Raw genomic sequence first — 20,024 nt, 5'->3', positions numbered from 1 at the left:
GTATAGTTTGTGTACTGATTGTTAAGAATATCCATTGGGGTTACTCACATTTTCGATGTATGAGACTTATTCTGGCAAAGAAGCCATTTAACTGAGGATTGCATTCATGATGTAACAAAATGCTGAACAAGGAAATAAAATTTTTGGTTGGAAATTGGCAAAATATTCTCTCAGAGATTTACACGTGATTCCTAAACATTTCATGCTGCGCTTATTCACTGTGAGGTTTTGTTTGAGTAACCCTGATTCAAACACTTAAAAATTGCTGGCACACTAAGAATCTGTACATAAACTTTGCATTTCCAGTTGAGGATTAAGCTTAACAAAATCTCTTCTCCCAGCTTTTACTCATATTGCTGTGCATACTCTTCACAATGCGATTTGATTAATACTAATTGATGCAATATTTGGGCTGTTTACAAGATAAGCTGTACTGTAAGTAATAGACTATTTTTATGCTTGTGAATTTACTCCCAGACTTATGTTTATCCCCTTATTTCTCATTTTCAGCAGCGAGGAGCTTGCTATAGAATTGATTATTCTTATAACTTTTGTAGCATGCTAAAATCAATACCCAGGTTTTTTGCTGCTAGAGAAAGGCCAAACTGAAGGAGAGGACGAAGCACTGAAAAGAGCTGTAGCATTAGATCAGACTAGTTCTCAACTCTGAATTTGAGAAGCCATAAAAAAATACATTACCACTATTTCTGTGGCAGAAGAGAGTCAGTAAACTTCCACAAGCTCTGAGCAGCAAGTTCTCTAGCTCCTGCAGTTCCATTTGTGTTTCTCTAGGAGACAGAAGAGTTATAAAGCATGGCATAATGAGGCATAACAGGATGTGTTAAGAAAAGCAACGTTCCTGCTAACTGCAAAAGACTTTGGCACAGAGCAGCTTCAGAGTTATCCAAGGGAAGCAGGAAGCTCTAGAGCTTGGGCTGCCGAAATCTGGCAGTGTAAAACATTACAAGGAAACAAGGAGCCACATCACAGCCAAACACGTTGATGCTTCTGGCTCCACTTTCTCCAGGAAGCTCCGCCCTGCGGTACATTCGTTACGTAAAGGAAAATAAATTGTGCCGTACAGATGTAACGACAGCCAGGCCATGACACACGTCCATGCACAGTGCCTGCTTTGCTAACACCTCAGACACTGGCTTTGCTTGCTTGTGGCTGGAGCCCTCCATGTCCTCCGGGCTGGGTTTTGTGCTGTGCTTCTCACGGTATCCAAGCGGTACAGAAGCTGCGTGTTCTGCAAGGAGAAAAGTCAAGGCTAGACCTGCTGTAGCAATGGTATTCCATGATTTCCAGTATATGGAAGTATATGAAACTGCAGTTAAGCTAACCAGAGGCAGTATTATCAGCTGCTGTAGAGGAACTTGTGAATGTCCAAAACCAAGCATTAAAACAGAGTAACTCTCAGCATCTGGGGAGTCTCGCTGTGCTCTTTCTGCTCTGCAGACACGAGGATTTCCACATTACATGGTGTTGAGTATATGAATGAGGATATGAATAACAGAGGAGTTGGAACATCAGTTTAAAAGCATTTAAGAATTCTCTTATGACCTTGAAATCCAGTTTATCATCCTGTTAGGAGTGCTTGGCTAAGGTGAATACATCAAAGCAGAAGTCAGGTTAGGAGCTTGTGCTTTTAACCTCGCCCTACTCTGCTAATCCCACACCATTTAAACTTGCTGCAGAGAGTTCTAGTCAAATGCTTCCCCTGGGATTTGTAGTGATTGAAGTATAAGTCTCCATATGAAGATGGGGAGATATATACTTCACTTGTACTTTTAGGTCAGTAATTGAATTTATTTTTGTGGGAGTCATTACATGAAATGTTGTATGCTGCTGATAACATACTACAGTGTAAATGAGTAGTTGTAGATGGATGTAAATTTGATATTCAGGGTTATTTCAGTGTTTAACTCCCACTGATCTTAATAAGTGTACTCTGTACAGGTGTAAGTGAAAGAGCTAGGAATTTAATGGGAATTTTATAATATAACTGTGTTATATCTCTCATGCCGTGGCATAGGTTAGAGCTTTAGCGCTTTTACTCTTCTAGCTTGGAGAAACATTTAGTATTTTGATCACGATAAAAGAAGGCTCAACATGAGAATAAGGAGAGGAGGGCTTTAAAAAAATGCCTGTTCCCTTTACAGAGGTATAGGTTTTACTGACAGTGATGGTTTGTCATGCACAAGACCTGCAAATTTCAAGTAGTGATGCAGTTGACTGAGATGCTTGTTGCCTGGAGCTCTGTTATATGTTGTAGAACAGTCTTGAAAGCTGTAGTAATCTGCTGTGAGGGGAAATGAAATAAAATCTTTTTACTACACTGTGAGGAATAGAACAGAATAGAAAGTACAGGGTTGGAAATCACAATCAATGTTGGATATTCTCTAGCTGGCAGTGAGTTTTCTTACCTGTGGAAAAAAATGAGTAGCTAAGTATTCATTCCTCTTTTTTTGAGGCTGAAGAAATTAGAATCCATGTGCCTGAGCTGACTACTAGGTATTTTTCAGAGGTATCCTTATTTTTGTTACAAGTTTTTAGTTTCAGTGTTTCAGTCTTAGTCTGTAACTATGGAAAGACCTATGAAATAGTCTATTCAGCTGGTGATTTTGTGCTTCTAATGGCTTAACTAGATTTCTCTGAGCATTTTTTAACTGGTACTTACTTGCAGTTATGGTAAGGGTCTAATCCATAGGTTAGGAACCAAATTCAGCTTTGAGATACCCAAGAACGTCTGCCCAGATGCTCTCTGCAGCCATAATTAATACAACCTCTGTCAATGGCTCCTAATGAAACCTGCCCATGATGCATACAGGTTCCTTCACAGGATACACTTTGTGTGCTTCTTTCATCTTATTCTAAGGACAGAAAAAAAAAAGAACTTAAGAAAAAGTCCATCAGGGAGTGCAAGGTTTGATATTCCCCACAGAACAGCAAAACTCGGAGACCCTTGTCCAAACATAATACAGAACAGTTTATTGTGAGTTGTTTCAGGTTGTTCCAAGATACCGACTCATGATCCTAATGTGTCTCCCATGAGTCAAAGGTAAATAGCTGTGTAATGCTGCCTTGGGACAGCCTTGTCCTGGTTCTGTACCAGATTTGACTCTCAGGTGTTGACTCTGAGGGCCCATGGGCCCTGTAGGCAGTACTTTTACAGCTCCTTCAATTCTCAGGGTAATATGAATGATTAGGAGTCAGAATCTGGACCCTACAGTTTAGTAAGTGTGGCAATTTTATGGGTTTTTGGTAGTAATTTTTTGAACAAAGGGCAAATCAATTCAGTGTAATCACCTCAGCCTATCAGTTCTTACACAAAATAAAACATTTGTTTACATCAGAAACAATTAACATACTTGTTCGTGTTACTTGAGCAGAATTTTTGTGATTTAAATGCAAGATTTAATGTACGTAGTGGGATTGTTTTATATCTCAATTGCTTTTAGAAAGTGAGATAGTATTGTATGCATTCACACTCTAGGCAAGTGTCTTGTAAACAGCCTAAATGTGAATTTGAATAAGCTGAAATATAGACTAAGTGTGTAACAATTCTATTTTTAGATGACAGCTTTTGGAGCGTTCCTTCATAAAGGGTCCTTCTGCAGGAATTATTTTAATTTGCTGGATTTGCTGGTTGTGGGTGTTTCTCTGGTGTCATTTGGTATTCAGTAAGTACTATACTTATAATGTGAATGATGTATTTTTGCTTTGGGGTTTTATACTGAAATCAGTGTGTCAGCTCCTTTTGTTCCCCACGGTGTGTGGGTGTGCAGTGTCAGTGTTCAGGGTTGGGACTGGCAAGAGAGTGCTTTATATGGAGAGTGTTGTAATTCACTACTAATATGGGTTGGAAATAATTTACTACTTCCCACTATTAACAAGAGATCAAGGAAGAGCACTCTGGCTCTGTGTTGTATAGCAGGTATTACCTGGAGCTTCAGGAGGTTTATGTACCTTCTCCTGTGCTATTGCCACATCTACAGCCTAGTTTTGTGAGCTTGGTCTTTCAGTACAGACCTCCAGGGATATGTAACTAGGCAGTACTGGAAGGGTGGGAGAACCTACACCTTAGTCAGGACTGTAAGTGGTAGTGAAGAGACTTTGTTTGTTTGGATCAGAGTAAGCATAATAAAGGAATTCAGAATCACCTGGGAAACCCTCAGTGACTTAGAGAAGGCCAAAGGTGGGTGTCAGGCAATTGCTCCCCACTTTGAACTCTGCTGGTACCAGAACACCTATTGCACAAGCTTTCCGTTTCACAGCATGTTCTTTAAAAGGCTGTTATTGCCTCAAAAGGCAGCCCTAACCTCTTAAAGAGAATGTAAATGATTTTAGATCTTTTGATCTCCGCCTACTTTGAAATTAAAGGCATTAATTGGTTTACAGGATTTACACAGTGTCTTCAGAAGAACTTGTCAACATTGAAAAGCACTTTGGGGACTATTTTGCTCCATTATAGTGTCAGACTAGCTTCTGAGCTGTTAATTCCAAAGTTGCTCCAGAAATCAGAATAATTCATATGGTATTTATGAGACTGATACTATTTTCTGATGTTTACATGAAGGATCAATAAAGAATAAAAAGTCTTGTGTATATATATATCTTGGGATTTTTTTTTAAAAATTTCATATTTAAGGAAGTAGCAAGAACATTGTTATTCTTGGTAATGCAATCAGTTATCTTAAAAGTAAAAGAATAACTCTTTTTTTCCCCCTAGATCAAGTGCTATCTCAGTTGTGAAGATCCTCAGAGTTTTAAGAGTATTGAGACCTCTAAGGGCAATAAACAGAGCAAAAGGACTTAAGGTGTTTATTTTTTAAAGTTATATTTCTGTTGGTCTGATTCTCTATTCTGCCTCAGGTTGAAAAATTCTTGCACAAGAAAAATTGTCTACAGAAGTTCAGAGAGCAAGGACATAAATCAGTTCCCGATTCTTAAACACATCTGATCTTAAACAGTCCACAGTTACAGGAATTTGTATGTGGAGGAACTGCTACTGAGAGCAGATTTTGACTAATGAACCAACATGTGACTGCAATGTTTTAATTGTTTATCCACCGTGTTTATGTAATTTTTAGTCAGTTGATGTTGATGGGTTTTATGTCAACAGATTTTACTAACAAATCTAGCAAACAAGTCTAATTGCTGTGTTAGGTATAATACTGACAACACAAAAATAGTAATTTAAAAAATAGTACAAACCGAGACTTTATGGTTTGCATACTGTGACAAATTGAATTAAATTTTTTTTTCTTTCTTTCCTTCCAGCATGTTGTTCAATGTGTCTTTGTGGCTATCAGAACTATTGGTAATATCATGATTGTTACAACTCTGCTGCAGTTCATGTTTGCTTGTATTGGGGTGCAGCTGTTCAAGGTAAGTTGACACTCAGAATTCATGCTGCATCAAGAAAAGCAAAGCTGAATTGAATTTTTAGTTACTTGCTGCTGGAACTGGGTGGTCCCATTCTGAACTAATCGTAGTATGAACGTGTGTATTTTGCATATTCTGCATTTTGTCATTGCTCTTTGTTTTTATATGTAGGGAAAGTTCTACAAGTGCACTGATGAGGCAAAACAGAATCCTGAGGAATGCCGGTGAGGAGATCTTTGGTCTAAGAATGTGACACATTGTATTCTGAATAAACTCAAACTGTATATGGGCAGGCATGTGTCAGGCCATTTAGGTTTGTGTAAATTGGAATTGTCATCTTAAACCAGAAAACACAGGTTAGCAAGGAAACAAAACAGGCGTAAGGAGGGAATAAAAGAAACAGTTCTGAATACTGTATTGAGTAACCCTGAGGTTAATTTAATGTTTCACTAATGACAGTTTCTTTCCCACAGAGGGATATACATCGTTTATAAAGATGGAGATGTCGATAATCCAATGGTCAAAGAGAGGGTCTGGCAAAATAGTGATTTCAACTTTGATAATGTTCTGTCTGCTATGATGGCCCTTTTCACAGTATCCACCTTCGAAGGGTGGCCAGCGTGAGTGGCTTCTCCGTGTTTTCAAAGCATTGTTAAGATGGTTGCATTTTCCAGAACAGTTTGCTATCATTTACCAGGCATCTTTTGGCAAAAGAACCCCAGTTTTAAGTGATGGTATAGAAAGTTATTAAGGGAGGAAGTAAGAAACCTATTGTCCTGAATCTGTGCACTTTTCTTGTATTTTAGGAAAAGTAAGAAAAGGTAACTTTTTTATACTGTTTGATTCCCAATCTTCCAGTAACTTTTGCTCTAATGAGCTACTCCTCAGCTCTAATGGAAGGAATAGTTTTAGATGTTTATCCACTGATGCATTTTAAATAATGATAATTTGAAAATTTAAGGCCTTTGAGTAAAACTTTTGCTAAAAAATCAGGCAGTATAACACTGCATAGAGAAACACAGGAAGAGCAAACTGCCACTCACTATTTCCCTAAGTGAGAAGAGACTTAGAGAACAGCTTTATGTGGGGAAATAATTGAAAACTACCACCATCTGGTCATTACCTTGATTCTTTCAGAAAACATAATATAACAATGTGTGCTGTGATTCTTCTGGTTTTAATATTATTGCAAGCACTGTCAGTACCTAGAAAAAGCAGACCATTTCTGAAACCTGACCTTTGAGTCTGTATATTTTACTGTTTTCTCATTTCAATGGTAATAAAGATAAAATTATGTTTGTTTTCCAGGCTGCTGTACAAAGCCATTGATTCAAATGGCGAGAACGTAGGACCTGTGTACAACTATAGAGTGGAGATCTCAATTTTTTTCATCATCTATATCATCATTATTGCTTTCTTTATGATGAACATATTTGTTGGTTTCGTGATTGTCACATTCCAAGAACAGGGAGAACAAGAGTACAAGAACTGTGAGCTGGACAAAAATCAGGTTAAAATAAATATTGAACTCTTAACTTTTGAAAGTATCCTTTTTTCTTTATGCATGAAGAGCTTCCTTTCTGCTTTGGGTCAGAAGAGGGCACCAAACACGTATCTTAGTATATATTAATTTGATTTATTTCACTATCAACTGGATATTGAGGTTATTATATGTTTCTCTTTCCATAAGCCCAACTTATCAGTCTTTTTGTTGTGAAAGGTGTTCCATTAAGCTTGTTATCTTCTTAATGTCTTGTTTTTTGGTGCCACATTAAGAAGAACACAGCACTTAACAGATTTCCTGTAGGCAGAGATAGATTTTACAATAAGAACTGGAACAGAGATTTTGTGTTCTGAATAGTCTGAAAGTGTTCAGAAGTTCAAAATGTTCTACTCTAAAACCCTACATCAAGTAGATAGACTGTTTTTGAGAGTTCTATTTTAATAATTGTGCTACCAGCTGATTACCTGTTAAGTAAAGTCTGACAGGTTTTGATGTATTTGCTTTACAGCGTCAGTGTGTAGAATATGCCTTGAAGGCACGTCCTCTCCGTAGATATATTCCAAAAAATCCTTACCAGTACAAGTTCTGGTATGTGGTGAATTCTACTGGATTTGAATACATCATGTTTGTCCTCATCATGCTGAACACCCTTTGCTTGGCAATGCAGGTAGGAAAACCAGAAGCTCTCTTGAAGCAGTTGGCATAAATTGCAGGGAAGGATATGGGTGGGATAATGCCTTTCATTTATGGCAAGTTGTATTTTTTTATGAAGTGAAACTTTAAAAAATGCACTTTTGATCTTAGTGCTTTTCTGTGACATGTTCTAGTTGTCTCTTTCTTTCCCTGGTATTTCAGATTTTGATAAGAAAAAGAATGGTTTGAATTCAGCTCACAAAGCCATTCTGCTTTTTTCAGTAAACTTACTTACACTGTATCCTTGTGATTAAGAAACTTCAGGCTTTCTAAGCAAGTGACACAAGGTTGTGTAATGTTCAAGTCTTACATATAAAACTTGGAAAAATTAGAAAGGAGTCGAATACTCCTTTTTTGAAGGAACAATTTTCCTCTCAAAACCATCTCTCTGGAGATTCCCTTAGGATGTTGAGGATTTATTGTTTTGTTCTGCTCAGTGCCTAAACGGAATAGATTTAAACAATTCTGTACTTGACCAAAGATACTCAGCTAATCTTGCATATTTACAGGCATGCTTCCTAAATTTTACTAGGAAATGTTTTCCTGTGCTGGATTTTTGCCAATTCTATCTTATGCCTTTCTTTCACTTAATGTTTTAAAACCTTTACTTCTGTAAGTATTTTATTTTTCATTCACAGCACTATGGGCAGTCTAAGCTCTTTAATGATGCAATGGACATTATGAATATGGTTTTCACAGGAGTGTTCACTGTTGAGATGGTTTTGAAACTGATTGCATTCAAACCCAAGGTAAGTTTAAGATATGCTTTAATTAGGTTATCACCACAGGAATTGAATATAATGAGTTTCACACTAGATGTGCATTACTCAAAGAACAGAAAGAACAAATATTTTCCCACATTTATCTATCAGTGAAATCCTAATAGAAATGTAACTCCAGGAAATTAAATGCAGATATCAGAAAATAATCTCAGAAAGTGGTTGATGAGATCTGGATTATGGTGAGGTAATGAAAATATCCCTTTCTAAATCAGATCAATCATTTCCTGTTACAAGCATTACCACATCTCCTGTTCTGGGTTCTACATTCATTACTTTACACTAATTTAATCCCCAGTAAAGACTTGTATGTTATGCTATATTTCCTATTCTAAAATGCAAAATTATTTCTTTACTTTATAAAATACAACAAAGTATTACAAAAAAATAATTTGCATATTCAATAGCCTTCTTGGATTTTTATATTTTCGGTTATATATATATATATATCTACATGGTATTTGGTAGAAGGCCCCACACTGAGTAGTTGATTCCTTGCCTTAAAGGGACACTGTCAATATGACTGATGCAGACACATTTTCAAAAGTAGATTTGCAAGAGAAACTGATAATTATAATTACTAACAGAAAAAAAAATATCCTGTGGCAGCTAATGCAGTCATTTTGTTCAGTTCTCATACTGCCTTTATGAAGTGCAAAAGTTAGTGATGAAAAACTAAACTAAATTTTTTTTCAGTACAACAAAATCAATGTTTATTCTGGGCTTATGTCTCTGTAAATAAGTCGAGTGTGTTCACTTGCTACACGTGGAATTTGAAAAAAGACAGACGTGCCATTTGAAGTTTACTGATCTCACCATCTAAGGCTGGTGCTTTTCATTTTCCATTGCCCTTCTTTTAAAGTGACCAGGATATCTGCATCTGGAGCTGGCTGTGCTGTGCCCCTTCCTGGTGTGAGGCAGTGACCTGGGTGGCTGTAGGCTCTGTGGGCAGTCCTGTCCTTGCTTTAACCCACCAGCTCTTGTGCTTTTACAGCACGGCTGCTCAGAGCTCAGCGTGGAGTAGGTGGATAACTGCTGTTCAGCTTTTCAAAACCACTTGTTCAGCTTGCATTTAGTATTGGGCTCAGCTGTGGAGCCTGAGCTACTTGATTTAAAGCGAGGTCGTGTTTGCCTGCAGAAGTGAACAAATTATCCATCATTTGAGATCTGATGTTGACATGTGAACTGTGGAGTTCTGGGTGAATGCTTACCCACTCTCCTGTAGTCTTGCTCTGCCCTGTCCAGTCCATTGTACATTTCTAATGAATTTATTTGTATTTTTGTGTCAGCTATCTTATTTAAATACTAAGGGTTTCACATTAAAAACAGCACAATATGAGGCCCCAGAGGAGATAGCTCAGATTTGTGGACAGCAGTGTCATGAGTTGCTGCTTGTGTTTCCTGATCTGTATTTCCTGTTCTATATCCTTGTTTTGCACAGAAGACTTTGCTGCATTTTATCATCTGCTCTTTGAAAGAAGATTGTGAATCCTTGTATGGTTCTCCATGCACTTGTGACTGTAGTCAGAAACAGCAGCTAATGCAAAATACAGTGGTCTGATCATGAGTGTATAAATCACAGTGCTCCATTTGTACTGTGGGCTTCTTACTTGTTATCAAATGCAATGTCTTAATACTGGTCTCTAAGACTTTGTACAATTTGAGTTTTAATTCTGTTGCCACATGCTTTCTATCTGATTGGATGCTTTTACTGTGAGAGATCCCTGGATCTGAACCCTGAGAGTTTGAAGGGCAGATGCTGCCAGTGAAATGTCCTCATTTCCTGAATTTTTTTCCCCCATAGATGCAGAACACTTTAAACTTGTTAATTAGCAGGACAAGGTTAAAAGACCATGGTATTAAGCAGAATTTTGGAAGAGACTAATAAGCAGGAAGGGAAGGGAGTTAAATATTTTTAAAGTTGTTCTTGTTATTCTTTGGAGATTATAACCTTTTAAATTGCCAGATATCCCTTAACAAAACACCTATTGCTAACATATATTTCATAGTTCCTTAATAATCACAAGTCAGCTAGCAGTCTTAAGCAGAATATGAATGCCTTGAATTTTAATTTTAAGTTAGATACATACTTAAAAGAACAATTAATTGCTTTTACTAACATTAAGATTTTAATAATAGTAGGAACAATCTGAAACCCAACTTAAGAGTTTGCTTTAGGGTCTGTGAGGGAAGACTGATTAGTTTCTTCTATGACTGTGTCACTGGTGGGTCTCTTAGACTAGTCTGACAGAATGAACAGTTTTATTTATTAATTTTGTGCATTTTAAAAATTGTTTCAGAGGTGCTCAGAGTATCAAATAAACCCTCCATTACTCACTGTAAAAATAAGAATAGATAAAAAACCTGTTAGTTTTTATCTCATCTGCTTGACAGTGTCCCCTTAATATGTTGACAAAAATCCCGTGTAAAATGTGATCTTTTGGTTTCTTTGGTCATGTAAACTTCAGGCTACTATAAATAATTGATCCTCTTACTATGATACTGTGTTGTTTAAAACCAAGGCACTGCAGGCTGCCTTCCAACTCTGAACTATATAAAATTTGAATAAGGGCTAGATATTAAGGTGATGCTGAGTGTCTGGCACACTTGACTGGGAGATTGGATCACATAGCACTTTGCAGAATGAGGCCCTAAAATTTTCAGGAGAGTACTAAAAGGACTAAAATATTTATGTGCTAGATGTATAGAAACATAGTTTGCTGTTTATTCTCTATGCCTCTATATTCCCCAGGATTTGTGATTTTGTCCTTCAGCATTTCTCAATGAGCAAATTTTTCACAATATAAATTAAAAGAACAGGCCTTTTTCTTCACATTGTTCTTCACATTTACCAAAATCTGTACTTAGCATGGATCAGTGCAGTACAAAACAAAATACAGCTATGGAATCTAAAGTAATACATCAGCACATACCGTCTGTACAGCTTCATGATAGCCAGTGTTGCTTAAACTTGTAATGATTTTCCATGTCATTTTACATCAGATTTTTGTAAGAAAAAAGGAAAGATGGCTAGTAAGTGAATTGATCTTGGGTCATTGCAGTGGTGAAAACAACTTATTTGCATGATGTTTATTTGCTGTGACTTGTCCATTCCTCCCTTTTCCAAAACCATCTTTATTTTCTCTTAGTTTTTTGTTTATTTGTATGCTTTTGCTTTACATATTACTTTGAACAATATTTGTCTATACTGATGGAAAAGGTTTCTTAAAATGAATAAATGTATAAAGTATTTTAGCTGTAAAGTGTTTTAGCTGTATTGAATCAAAATGTGATTTTTTTTATTTCAGTGCTTTATATTGTAGCATGTCTAGTAAATTCACTTCTTCTATAGCTGAAATTCACCTATATTTGGAGGACCTTTTTTGATTCCCATTGTAGAGGAAGATGAATAGCACACCTCAGGATTGTGCTGATTATGTGTTTGCTGTTTGCCAGTAGTCTCTTACTTTGTGTGTATATATATATAAATATTGCTATTTTAAAAGCAAGAGAGATTGTTAGAAACGAGGAACGTGACTGACCAGGAAAGATATTATGACAGTAGCTCCCTTGCTTTAGTTGGCAGCCACTGATCTCTTTAGGATTATAAATTTCAGTACTGTTGAGGTACTGAATGTATGATGTTTAGTAAAACTTTGGGAATGGCTTGTTCTCATGAGGCAGGATGAGTTAAGAAGGAGTGATAGGGAATTGTGCAGGAGCTCTCAAAAGAGGAGGAGTTTTTTCAGGAGGCCAAATCCATGAACACTCGCTTTTGCCCTGAAAGTGGACTTGATAGTTAATCCCAAAGAATCAAAGCGTGAGGTGCCAAGGGCTGTAGAGATAATCATACTCTGATCTGTTTTCCTCTTACAGCCCCTTCCTTAAATGAAGGGATGATTATAGCAATTTGTGTTTTAAAAGGGCTAGAAGAGAGTAGCATTAAAAACATAATGAGCCTTTCCTGACTCTGCTCAGTGCTTCCTCTCCTAGAATAAACTGAAGAGCTGCTGTCTACTGTAGCAGCTCTCTCATAGTCTCCAAGAGCAAATTTCCACACAAAATTAGCTTTTTAATCTTTTAAACTGTGAAGTTACTGGGGTTCTGACAGTTTAAAATCTTGAGAAAAGCATCAGTCCATTTCTAAAATATTTTGGGATTGGTTTTGCTTTTCTGTGCTAACAACTCCTGTAATAACTCAAACTACTCAGCTAAAACATTATCTTATAGTAAATTGTAATAATAAGTGTAAATAGCACATTTGTAATTTTAAGCTTTTTGCTAAATTTATTATTTTAGAGCTTCTATAGCAGCTGACAAGCTAGTATTTTAAAATTTTAAAACTTTCAAAATTTTAAAGGTAGAATGTACGTATACAAAATGTCCATTTCGGCCTCGGTCTCATAATGCACGTTCCTTAGTCATGGGTGGCTGATAAATTAATATATCTGAATGTCATAAAGGGCAAGTTCAGTAATTTTTGCAGTTCTGGATTTCTGTAATAGCTAGGCAAAATCCACATATTGCAGAAAACCTACATCTCTTGCCTCTGTAGAGTTGTCTTCAAGAGCATAATATGCTTTGATTTGTTCCCAGTGACAGATTGATCCTGGGACCCACCTGAGATACCTTTTTGCTCAAAAATGCAGTTTTGATGCCAACAGTCAGCTAATTGCATGACAACACTTTGTATAACCCTTTGCAGCAATGTCCCAGTAATATACACATAGGGAGTATATATTTAAAGCCATAAAATCTCAGAAAGCTGATTAAGCAATTTATGAAAATGAATGTTCAGACATTGGACTGGCTGCATCATCGGCAATAAGAAATTGTTTAGGGTGCTGTGGTTCCCAGCACTGACTTAACTGGTTACAGAATCAGGCTGTGACTACAAATGCAGTATGAGTTCCTATGTTAAACCTAGTTTATGAACAGAAGATGAAGTCAGTTCTCTAATATTGATGCACAGTTTCACATTAATAATTGTGCATGTTTATCCAATGATGAGCTTTGACCCTTTACATATTTTTACCAGTCGCTTAGATAGGAAAATCACAAAATCCTTAACGTTAAGGAGCCTTCAATTGGCTTGGTCTTGCAGAAATATTGTAAAAGGGATCCTGTCTTGCTCATTAAGGTATATATGTTAGAATTTTTCAGCCTTGCTGGAAGTCCAAACCCAGTTTTGGATGATGGCTTGCTTGCCAACATTGTGCTTTTCTGGTGGTGTGTTCTGCACGTGTAGTGTGTGTGTGTGTGTGTGTGTCTGCGTGTGTGTCTGTACATGTATATATATAAAGTATATATATACACACACATGCACATATGTGTTGCTTTTCCTTCAGTAGGCAATATTGTTTTTGGTTTTTATATTTTTTTATTTTTTGTTTTGTTTTGTTTTCTCATTAGACCACAGGTTTTGTTTTAACTAATTTCTGTTTATGCAAAACTAAACAGAAGTATGCAAATATTTGACATTTCATGTGTAATCACAAACGTTTGCACCCTGCCTGCTCTGTTCAGGGCTATTTTAGTGATGCCTGGAATACGTTTGACTCCCTCATCGTTATTGGCAGCATAGTAGACGTCGTTCTCAGTGAAGCTGATGTGAGTATATCCCAGCTTACTTTCCCCAGTCCCTACTTCTCTTTCTCTGTCTCCCCACTATTTCCATCATCTGGACAAGTCACAGATTTTGATCTGATGTTTCTAAAGTTTGAGTACAGACCAGTCATAGATCAATTATGTTGATATGGGAAATAAATAGCCTTTTTTTTCTACCAATTTTTTTGAGCTATGGAAGGGAAAGATTAGACTGTATAGTGGTACGTCAGAGAAGCCTAGAGTGTTTCTGTGTTATAACACTGTCCTTTTCTTCTCTTTTTCTGTTTGTGTTTTTCTCTTGCTCTCTTTCTGCTGAATGCTTGTCCTAACAGCACTATTTCACTGATGCATGGAACACTTTTGATGCCTTAATTGTTGTTGGTAGCGTCGTTGATATTGCTATAACAGAAGTTAATGTAAGTAGCAACTGTTCATGCACTAAAAAGTAATTGCTGTCATCAAGAAATACAGACAATGTAAAGTTAATCCCCCAAAAATCCTTTTTTAGAAAAGTATGTTTAACCCTGGAATCAAAGACAAAAACATTGATTTAGATGTTTGTACAAGCTGTTATGACTTATTTATATACCTGTATAGTTGCACATGCACACATCTTAGTGAGACAATAAGAATTACGGTTTTTTCCATGTGTGTAAAGAAAATATTTTTTAAAAAATTATATATAAAATAGAATTTAAGCTTCTGTTACTATTTTACTTGAAGCCCAGTGGGTTTTGTATGTAATGTGACTAAGATAATTCAAGATTCTATTAGTTGTTTCAGTGCCTCAGTTTAACAAATAATGACTTCTTTTTCTGTGGGAGGGGTGGGCTTTAGAGTGGTGTTAGCATTTGTCTCTCATGAGGTAGCAGGAGGGCACATAAGAAAGTAAGGCTTTCCATGCTGTGGAAAATAGACTGTTTACTCTTTTCCTATTCCTTTGGCTTTTCCCATCCTGCAGTAAGGGTTTTGAAATTTGAATTATTCTTAAAGTACTTGGAAACCTCCATCTCTCACCAAAATTTTGACTGTTGGCCATTACACATGTAGGTGTTGGGACAATGGATTCACCTTAAAATTGCTTCCTGATCTTGTGTTAAAGTGTGAGAATCTCATGAGTGACTGCAATGGAGGAGTGATGTGATAACATGGGAGCAGGAGAACCTTCTCCTGCCCTTTAGATTTCAGGCTGATTTTGCTCAGTTCTCAGTGGGTGATGGATCTTTCTGTGAACTGAAGGAACTTGAGGGAGGGTCAGTCAGCACAGAATTGCAGTGCCCCATTGAGACATTTTTTAAAGTATAGTTACTCTTCATGGACTAGATTTTTAAATGCTGCCTCTGATTTACTTTTGATTGTTTTTTTCTTTTTCTTTGCTTTTGTTCAGGGTTTTTTGTTCCCCGAGAAGTTTAGACTTTTTCAGCTCAAGTATTTACGATTTCCATCTCCTGTCACAATAGTGTAGATGAGCATAGTATCTGAGGAGAGTAAAAAGACCAGTCATTTACAATAGCTTTCCCTAATAACTGCAGAATGTGTTTGATTGCGAAGAGCTTGAAAGATAGCTCAGATGTGCTTCCATGATCAAAGCAGGTGTCCCTGCATTTAACACTGTTTGGACAGTGTTGATTCGACAGCATTACTTGTAACTGATCACTGCTGAGCTTTCAGCTGGGAAGAACACTGTCATTTTAGTAATTCTCACAGTTGTCTTGAAAATATTCTGGAGATCAAGTAGTGATCTTCAGGATAAGTACAAACACAGTCAACAACTAGCACTGTCATTTCTCAGTTTTCATGCAATACTCACCGGAGGAAAAAGGCTCATCTTTGATTTCTTTAGTTTTGCACAGCAGACTATTTGTGTACTAAGTATTGTCTGTTTCTGGTCTTTCCACTTTTGTGTGCTTTGTTTGTTGAAGTCAATAGTGTATTACAGTTTCAATATGCTCTGGAAGCAGCTCAGTGTCATTCTGATGGTCTGCCTGTGTATACTTAGATCCGTTGCAAAGGCCAGCAAGTCCCTGTGGCACACAACAAGTTTGTATCTGACCCGTTTTTTTCAAGACAATGGGTTGGACTGTCCAGTTATTTATCACCTTGATTTCAGTATTCAATTCTGGAAATTATATGTCATCTCTGTTATTTTGTTGTTGATTTTCTTTTTTTAAAACACTTTATAATGTATATGCTGCCCTGAGGGTGATTCTTCTGATCCAGTAACCTCCCATTCATTCACACATAATCCAGGAAATTACTGTGGTTTGAATATTTTTAGTGCCTGTGGAAGTCAGTGTTTATTGTATTAAGCAATGAACTACCTCAGAGCAACATATATTTTGGCAGTAAAAAATTTCCTATGATTGTTTTTCTTAATTTACTCTTTCATTTAATATCCCTTCCTTCAACCTTCTTTTATGAACCTAATTGGTTTTCATGTTCATTTTATTTTTAGAAATTATTAGAGGCAAGTATATATAAGTAAATATATGGTATAGCAACAAAAAAAATTAAAACCACTACTAAAACCTATATAATTACTTTTGGGCTCTGTGGCCTTTTGTTTTCAAAAAGTTTCACATAACATGCAAGACCTTGTGTGGTCATAGAAATGGTTTCTTGTCAATTAAAAAAGCAGAGCAATGATCATGAGACACAAAGTGTTGTCAGCCCATTCTCAGAGATGGACATATATAATGTGTGACAATGAAAGATAAATCTGAAATAAAATCTGAATAAATGAGTAACTTATTAAAAGGAAATAACAGACAAGTTTCAGTCTGGTCTGATTGTATAGAAATGATATTATTTGCCAGCTCAGAAACCATTTGGATGACCAACAGTGAATGACTTAGAAGCATGATCACATTGTTGCAGTAATGGTTACAAGGGTTTTAATTCACATTTTTCATGTAAGTTTCCTTAGCCATTCATGTGCTGCCAAAATGTCGAAAAAATAATGCAGAGTTCCCTTTCCTCTTGTGCAAATGTTTAATGCCACAACTATAGGACTAATTTTATTCTTGAAGCAAAATTCCAGTTCTTTGCTGAAATAAGGCTTAAACAAACAGCATTTATATCTTCATCCTGAGCCCCTCAGGAAAACCCATTTGTCTTGAGCCATCACTGCAAATACATGCAGCTTGTTCAGTGCCTGCACTGCTGGAACAGCTGAGAGGGGCTGGGAGCAGTTCACACAGCAAATAATGTCCAGTCTTCATACAGCAAAAACCTCTGGCAAAACTGCAATTGGATGTTGTGCCATTTGGCAAGAAGGAGCAGCATTATTGGTATGGGATGCTCTGTTGGTTTGCTGGGCTGCTGCTGGAGTGTGTTGTGGGAGAGCTGGTGCTTATTTTTACACAGTTGCCCACTCACCCAGTAACTGGTGGGACAGTGGCCTTGATTATGTGGAAGAGTGGAGTAAAAACCTCGTCTCTACCTCCTGTAAGAGATTCTGGATTCCAACTTTGAACAAGAGCAGTCCAATTCAGTTTAGATAGAATCATAGAATCAACCAGGTTGGAAAAGACCTCTGAGATCATCAAGTCCAACCCTTGATCCAACACTACTGTGGTTATCAGACCATGGCACTGATGCCACATCCAGTCTCATCTTAAAAACCTCCAGGGATGGTGAATCCACCACCTCCCTGGGCAGCACATTCCAAAATTATATCACTTTATGCATCCCTATCATATGTTAAAACTTTCCTATCATATGTTAGAACTTAGGTTTGGTTACAGTTACTGATATTTTTGGATACCGTCAATATATTTTATAGACTTTTGCAAATGTATCTCTATAGGCTCAAGGACAGGTCAGAAAACTACATTCTCATATGGCTTTACTTTCATTATTATGAAGTTTTCTTGCCATTTGAAATCTTTAATGTGTTGCAATATTTAATTTGGAGACAAATTTCTGAGCTGCTTTAATGAAGATGTTAACATTAACAATTTATTTACTTTATTGCACAACTGAATATTTATTAGTTATCATATAATACCCTCTGCCATCAATGTATTAGTTATGAGCTTAGAGTTTTAAATACATCTTTTACAAGGGAAAAGCTATTTTTTTATCTTCTCTGGGGTTCTTCACATTAACTCAAAATTTTTATTAAATTATGTTTATAGGCATTTGGTTAATGTTGAACTGGGAATATAAAGAGCACTAATGACTATGGAGAAAATTACTTGCCCACACATCTGAATTGCAATAACTGTTCTCTGAACAAAATGTATGTGTATATGACACACATACAGTACCCATTTCTGGAGATATTTTGGCAACCTGAATGTTTTCCTGCATATGCTGTTGTCCTCAGATGTGTTTGTCATTCAGATGCTTCCTTCTATCCTTGCAGTGCGGGTGACATTGTCATTATGTGTTCATTTGTTCTGGCACACTCTTGAACCCTTTGGCACAATCTGTTAAAAAGAAGCACATATATACTAATATCCACTGTTTTTCACTGTGTTTATTTTTTTCTTAAGCACAGACCTAGAGTTTGCTTCCAATGCATGATGCAATCTGTTTCACACCGTTCACAGTTTTGACATTGAAGTTCTTTTTAGTCAGGATGTTTATTTTGAACATTTGTTGCAATATCAAGGGTGTAATGAGGAGTTCCTGCTTAGAAAATGTGCTAAATTTTTCATAAACAGCATTAGTACTTGACCAAAAATGGTAGGAGGTTGAAATCAGTGAGTCAGAAATTGAGGCTGATCATGGGTTAATCTGTTTTGAGGGTTAGGATTGTTTGGGGAAGAAAACTGTTCTGTTGCACTTTGATTAACTATAAAAAGAAAAATCATATATTACTGCCTATTTAATGTATTTAATGTTGGCTTAAAATTCCATAGTTCTGAAGTGCTGTGCTGACCCAGGCTCTGAGTGTAGCTGGGACATGGCTGAGAGAAAAGATAGAATAATGAAGGCAATCTCTGCCCTCATTCACCTCATTGCAGGGTGTCGCTGAGCCAAACAGGGAGAGCAGGAGATGTCCCTTTATTCCAGCTGTGCCCATTCCCTAGCACTGAACCCAGAATCACATCTGTCATCTTAGGAATCACACAGTCCCATGGGGGACAAAAAAATTCTTAATGATGACCAGCCAGTCCTGAAGCATTGGAATGATTGGTGGAAGGTGGGAGGAAAGAGGAGGCTGGAGGTAGATTTTCTGACCACAGGAAATATTTTTATTTGCATTCTTGTCAGCAGACATCATCCACAGAGACAGTCTGTGCTCAACCTGCCCCGTGCTCAGTCTCAAGTCCATTTTAATACTTCCTCTGCATATACATAATGTGCCACCTACTGACATGTGCACAGGCACGTGATATTCCCCATCTTGCACATCAGATTGTGTGTTTGGGTGGTGTATGATTATCTCCAGGAAGCGGATGTTCTGATTTTGTCAATCTGTCTGTTATTGTTGCTGAAGGTTGTGTTATCTTTACCTGAGTAGCCCAGATTTGAGCATTGCTTCATGCTGGATGGACACATAACTGCTAACTAATTTTGTCTCCTAAATGAGCATTTCCTTCATAAATAAGTATGAATAATGTTTTCTTTGAGATATATGACTGTATTAATTTCATTATAATTGGTATTAATAACGTAGTTCAAGCTGCTGTATTATCAGAGGGAAATGCCAAAGAGGATAAAACATGAGATGCACTCACTTTAAAATGTCAAACCCAAAACACTTGGCCAGTGATGGGCAGGAGTTGAATACTTTCAGATCCATTAGAAAAAACTCCTCTGGTGTGAGGAGTTCATGTTCATATTTTGTTTCTCGCATCTATCTCCACCTTGGTATTAATGCACAATTTACTTTCTGTGACCAGAGTGTTTTTCGTTGCTGGCCTGCACTTTCCAGTGTCTGTAATTGGTGATCTCCTGGATATGACATCCTAACACTTCCCAGCAGTGTCAGATCAGCCATCAGAAACAGGCAATTAAGGCTGTTTAGTCCAAAGCAGTTGAGAAAGAGGGATTTGTGAGAGGAGTGTGTGTTACTTGATCCTGGGCACACACAAATACAT

At 37.0% G+C, this 20,024-nt stretch overlaps 1 protein-coding gene across 11 annotated transcripts in view; it reads left to right on the top strand.

The window, feature by feature from the left end:
- The window catches only part of CACNA1D (calcium voltage-gated channel subunit alpha1 D), a 212,815-nt gene that overhangs the window by 154,703 nt on the left and 38,088 nt on the right, over positions 1 to 20,024 (top strand). For 7 of the 11 annotated variants that reach the window (XM_050313298.1, XM_050313293.1, XM_050313292.1 and 4 more), the window contains exons 22-31: positions 3,577 to 3,683; positions 4,733 to 4,820; positions 5,284 to 5,391; positions 5,560 to 5,612; positions 5,862 to 6,008; positions 6,697 to 6,898; positions 7,401 to 7,559; positions 8,224 to 8,334; positions 13,891 to 13,974; positions 14,304 to 14,387. In XM_050313298.1, coding sequence (XP_050169255.1) covers positions 3,577 to 3,683; positions 4,733 to 4,820; positions 5,284 to 5,391; positions 5,560 to 5,612; positions 5,862 to 6,008; positions 6,697 to 6,898; positions 7,401 to 7,559; positions 8,224 to 8,334; positions 13,891 to 13,974; positions 14,304 to 14,387 — 1,143 coding nt within the window. The remainder of the gene's footprint in view (positions 1 to 3,576; positions 3,684 to 4,732; positions 4,821 to 5,283; positions 5,392 to 5,559; positions 5,613 to 5,861; positions 6,009 to 6,696; positions 6,899 to 7,400; positions 7,560 to 8,223; positions 8,335 to 13,890; positions 13,975 to 14,303; positions 14,388 to 20,024) is intronic. The other 4 variants (XM_050313295.1, XM_050313294.1, XM_050313299.1 and 1 more) reach the window with 1 other exon arrangement.

This window comes from Myiozetetes cayanensis, unplaced genomic scaffold, assembly GCF_022539395.1.
Source record: "Myiozetetes cayanensis isolate MyiCay16 unplaced genomic scaffold, myiCay2020 scf18, whole genome shotgun sequence".
In the NCBI taxonomy this organism is placed as follows: domain Eukaryota; kingdom Metazoa; phylum Chordata; class Aves; order Passeriformes; family Tyrannidae; genus Myiozetetes; species Myiozetetes cayanensis.
The sequence above is the reverse complement of the archived record's forward strand: the minus strand, read 5'-3'. Positions and strand labels throughout refer to the sequence as shown.